Source organism: Octopus bimaculoides, chromosome 2, assembly GCF_001194135.2.
Source record: "Octopus bimaculoides isolate UCB-OBI-ISO-001 chromosome 2, ASM119413v2, whole genome shotgun sequence".
In the NCBI taxonomy this organism is placed as follows: domain Eukaryota; kingdom Metazoa; phylum Mollusca; class Cephalopoda; order Octopoda; family Octopodidae; genus Octopus; species Octopus bimaculoides.
In genome coordinates, this window is record NC_068982.1 from 185721817 (window position 1) to 185727242 (window position 5426).

Consider the following 5426-nt stretch of genomic DNA (forward strand, 5'->3'; position numbering starts at 1 on the left):
AAGAACTGGTATAATTGCTCACGTGTTATTTACTGACTCTTTCTATCTGCTGTAATATTTCACATACACACACATGTATCACTCACATACACACTTTTCTTTGTACGACGGCCTGTCTTTGATAATGTTCTTATATGTCGCATTCACACTCTCACACAGACATACATCTTTAACGCCATAATAAATATCTCTGCTATTCATCTAATACGGTTGTGGTCTTTCATTACTGGTCATCTATGTTATCGTCGCATAACATATCATATATATCATTATTGATATATTATTGTGTGTTCGACCGTGTGACACGTTTAAATAAAAGGAGTCCTCTGTTTTTCCATTCGTCACCATTTCTCCTTTTTGAGTACACACAGTCGTTCCTTACATATATATATATATATTAGTAAACAGCAAACACTTACCTGGGATTTCCATAAATGTCAGATTAGACCTTACTTCTTTTACTTCTGGAGGTGGCTCTACAGGTACCTGAGGATCTTGAGATTTGCCATCAAAAAAGTTCCTCCATGTTATTGATCGTATACTCTGGTTTTGGATATTCTGTAGACTTTCAATGAGGTATTTAATAGGTGATGAAGGTTTGGATAATATTAACCCAAACATTAGTCCCTAAGTAACAAACCAAAATATATATTTTGTTTAAACCAATGTAACTGTGATAATCAATGTAAAACTACAGAGGTTATCGGAAAAAAAATTGTGAGATGATTGTCATACAAACACCATATTAAGATATGGAAATGGAATTCTATAGAACATATTTTATCTTTGAAAAGTTTCATCTCCAATGAAAACATCTCAAACTCATCACCTCCTCTATTCTATTATTCATTTGTGAGTGGAATTCATCTGCATCATCATTGATGGTATTGGTTGGCAGCAAGTAAAACTTCCTGTGAGGTTTCAGCTTCTACTTAGCATCTGACTTGGAATAACTGATTGCCCATCTTTCATGCAACATCTGTGACTGAACACTGTAGTATTGTAAAGCATTCAAACAAAACACCTCAAACATACTAGTAATGTATTGATTAAACTAGCTATCCAGAGTTCATTATATATATGCAAACTTCTCTGTCCAATATACTTAAACCCCTTGTAATAGTGGGCCTATAAGCAGTATCTTCATGGAAAGTTAAAGAGGGCACTCAGTCATCAAACAGGATTGAAGCTAGTCTGGTCGATCCTTCTTTTTCTATCCACAAAGATATGGGGTTTGTCTGCACATGGTGTTGCAGGTCATTAGGTCATTTGCATCACAAAACTCTGTAAAGTGGTTGGTGTTAGGAAGGGTGTCAAGCCATACAAAGCATGCCAATGTAGACAGCAGAGCTTGGTGCAGTCTTCTGACTTACCAGTTCCTGTGGAGTCATCCAACCCATGCCAGCATAGAAAGTGACTGTTGAATGATTATAAGGATGATGATGATGATAATGATAATTTACTTTCCAATTAATAGAATAATTCACAATATAAATTTCCATTTCTCACTTTGAATGCAAAAAAAACAAACAAATGAATTATATAGACAACAAAAGGACTTTGGCCTCAAATGACATCATAGACATCATAATTTAATCAGCTGTTAGAAGGTGATGATGAATCCACTGGGTTTTAAGAAATCTTCCGCTTCATGTACAGACATGAATTCTAAAAAGGCAAGGTAAAGAGTACCCACACAGGAACAGGTGTCTCATTTAATATGCACAACCTCCACACTGATGAAACTCAATAGTGTTATTCCAACCCCATTTAAAGGGTTTGGAACATGGAAGATTTGTAAAGACTGAAAATAAATGAAGCTAGCATGCTCCACTGGGTGTGTAAAACTAGTGCACATGAACAGTAGAGTGCCAATGAAGTGAGAAAAACTGAACATATGAGGAATCAGATATAGTGTGCAAGAGAGAAGACTGCATTATTAAAGGCTTGGGCTGTATACAGAGAAGGCAAATGCTTGAAGTGTAGAAGACTCTGCCCCAGTATACCTTTGTTTGACTCATGCAAACATGGAAAAGTAAATGTTAGAACGCTGATGACGATGATGCTGCTGCTGATAATGAAGTATTATCATCATCATCATCATCATCATCATCATTTAATGTCTGTTTTCCATGCTGGTACAGGCTGAACAGTTTATACCCTTCAGCCATGGCTAACATTGATCCATGGGAGGCAACACTTGTTTACCCCCCCACTTCCCTCGAAAATGCTATGACTTTTCCCCACGTTTCATTCTGCTTCTTTCTACCTGCACTGAACCAACTAAGACTATGCATACCTTCAGCATAAAAAAGAATATGTGCTTTTGGCCAGAATGTCTGAAGAGTTATTGTCATTGCCAAGTGCAGTAGTTGACCTGAAACCGAAGATTAACATTCTGACTGGTTATATGCTATAACCAATAATATGCTGTTTGACAATGCACACATACACACATCATTATGTATCATATATCTAAAAAAAGCAACACACTCTAAAGCATAGAGCAGTAATGTATTTATATGTAGTTGAGTCTATGTCTGGTCATAGAGTGCCCAATGGTTTCACATCCACAAAGGGCTTAGCTCCAGAGATGGCTCATCAGACTCTAAAGTTTTAGGGTCTGATGAGCCATCCATAGGGCTAAGCCGTTTGTGGATACGAAACCATTGGTCACTCTATGACCGGAAGAGAGAGAGAGACATAGAGAGAGAGAGATCAAAAAGTAGGGCAAAGATAGGAACTAGCTTTTGAGTGACTGCCTTGTTAAGTTGGTTGGATCACAAAAGCTTGATTGGTAATTGTCTCTTCATGATGATGATGATGACGACGACGACGATGGTGACGTTGATGAAGATAATGATGAGTATTTATTCGGCTAACATGATATGTGATTACCACAACTTACGAATTGGTAAGGAAGACTTTGCACAGAGGAAAAAGTCAAGAGAAGATTTATATTCCTCTTTTATTATTTTATTTTGTCTGAAGAAATTCTCCCCTTACCTTAAATAATTCATGGATATTATATTTTGATAAATAGTCTTTAAAATCAGAGGCATCCATTCTAGTTGTTAGTATCTATTTTTCAAACGATGATGTTCAAAAGAAAAATAAATGTATTCATTTAGAATACGTCGAAAGAATTGAATTTTCAATTTTATTAAAAATAATAAACAGCGTTACGTTGCTATTAGCAACATTTCAGTCACTGCTATGAGAGTGACTTCCGGTTTGAAAACATTACTATTATGCTAAAATAAAAATAATAATAGCGTACTGTTTTTGCACAACATATATAAAAAATATTATTTTAATATTAAAGTTTCATATTTTTAACTAACACAGTTATATATGAAGAATATGTTTATTTATTGAGAGTAACAGTCCGGAGTAGTTTCCCGATTTTCTACAAACATGGTGTCTGTATTATCGTCTGTCATGGCATGTGTTGGCAGTTTGGTGTTGTTTTTATTACTCTCGTCATTCCACAGTGTGTGTGAAGCGAATGAGGTAAATATATGTATATAAATATATATAAAACCTTTAGCTTAGCGCTTTAGTTATTTTCGCAAGTATAACGAAAGTGCTAAACAATCAGTTTTGATTTACGAAAACGTATTCCTCTTGTATTGTCAGTTATCATTTAAGCCTCAGGTCAGTCCTGATCAAGCTGACCTATGATGGAAAGTGCTCCAGCCGGCTTGACATGCATGTTTCTAGGACAAGATTATCTACTGTGTTCTTTTTCTCTAAGGAAATTATAACGACCGTAAGATCAAGAGGAAATACAAGCACAAAATTGTCCATCTTTTACAGCCGTGTAGTGTAAATAACAACATTGCTTAACTTCACCCCAATTACAGATGAAGGCTATGATTTCAATATACAGAACACTTCATAGAACATAAAATAGTTAATCACATCCCTTATATGCAAAAGTATTTCAGTACCGAAACACAATCATCAAATTATCAAAAGAAAATGACTACAATGCTTCAGACACTTAGTTTTCCAATCTATGTTTATTTTGAATGGGTTATATAAATAATGTCTCTTAGTATGTATCCCTGCCCCTGCATTGTGAGTTCATATTCTGGTTCGCATCACCAGCAATTAACAGCTATAGTATTGTTCAATCTAATATAGAATGACGTCATAACTCTTCTTATACGATCGGCGGAACAGGAAATCAGGCGCATAGCTCTCAACAGTAAACATAGTTTATTTAAAAACACGAATTAAATGAACATATTTGAAACATTATTATTTGTTGTTTTTTTTTATATAAAATTTTAATGATGACCGTATTTATATTTCTATTCTGGTTTCTCTTTGTATTTTACCTTTGAGTTTATAACGGTTAGGTGAAGGCTACTTTTTCTAACAGTCCGAACGACCGCTTAGAGGTTCTTTTTTTTGTAAACCCATTTCACTAGTTTTCCCACATAATATTCATGCTAAAGAAAGTTAATCCTATCACCAGTAGACCTTAAGCTTTTTACCAAACTTAATTGAGTCTAATGTAATGATAAAAAATACCTGCACATCTGCCATGTGTAAAGACTACTTTCTCTATTAGTCTTCCTTGATATCGCTGCACCTCTTATGTGTGCACTGGGTACACTTTATGAAGTTTCTCCTGACTCCTCTTCTACAAATTGAGCAGGGCTATCTCCCTGAAGGGATCTGCGATTTGTCTGTTTTCCTACTTGTCAATACTTTAGCCTTTGCTAAATAACTCTAAGGTCTTTTGATTCCAGTCCATGTTTCCATATCTTAAATTTCTTCTGTAGTTCTGGTTAGTGATTTGGCAATAAGAACAAGCTCATTGGCATAGAGGAGCTCCTAAGGGTAGCCAGTCTTAAATTCTTCTGTTATAGCTTGAAAGACCATGATAAATAAGAGGGGCTAAGAATCAAACCCTGGTGAACTACATGAACACTGAACTCCTTGCTATATTCATTGGAACTCTCACCTTACTAACAGCATCCCTATACATGGCTTATCCAGCTCTCACTAACCATTCATTTATCTCTAGCTTTTGCATTGCCCACCAGGTAAGGGAGTGGGGGACCCTGTCAAAGACTTTCTCCATGTCAGCAAAAGCCAGATACAGAGGTTTATTTTTGGCCAAGTATTTCTCTTGCAGTTGGCTCACCAGGAAGATAGTGTCGGTGGTGCTTCTCCCTGGTACTAATCCAAACTAAATCTCATCTATGCAAGCTTTCTTCCTAATTAGTTGAGCTATGGCCCTTTCTGTCTAGGGCATTTTATATAAGGAAAATGGAGAGTTTGAATACAGAAAAAAAATCTATTTATATTACAGTCAATTTCATATCGCTTACAGTATATATATATTCTATGATGATGTTGTGTATGTATATGTATTATGATGATGATGATGTGTATGTGTGTGTGTATAT

The 5426-nt window shown here is 35.6% G+C and overlaps 2 protein-coding genes across 2 annotated transcripts in view; one reads left to right on the forward strand and one right to left on the reverse strand.

Annotated features, from left to right (window-relative positions):
- The window catches only part of LOC106872598 (adenylate kinase isoenzyme 5), a 58050-nt gene extending 54864 nt beyond the window's left edge, over positions 1-3186 (reverse strand). The window contains exons 1-2 of the mRNA XM_014919634.2: positions 3007-3186; positions 420-627 (exon numbers count right to left, since the gene is read on the reverse strand). Of these exons, the coding sequence (XP_014775120.1) occupies positions 420-627; positions 3007-3066 (268 nt within the window). The 5' untranslated portion in view covers positions 3067-3186. The remainder of the gene's footprint in view (positions 1-419; positions 628-3006) is intronic.
- A 181-nt stretch (positions 3187-3367) lies between these two features.
- LOC106872593 (GPI-anchor transamidase) overlaps positions 3368-5426 on the forward strand; it is a 16602-nt gene continuing 14543 nt past the window's right edge. The window contains exon 1 of the mRNA XM_014919626.2: positions 3368-3513. Within this exon, the coding sequence (XP_014775112.1) occupies positions 3418-3513 (96 nt within the window). The 5' untranslated portion in view covers positions 3368-3417. The remainder of the gene's footprint in view (positions 3514-5426) is intronic.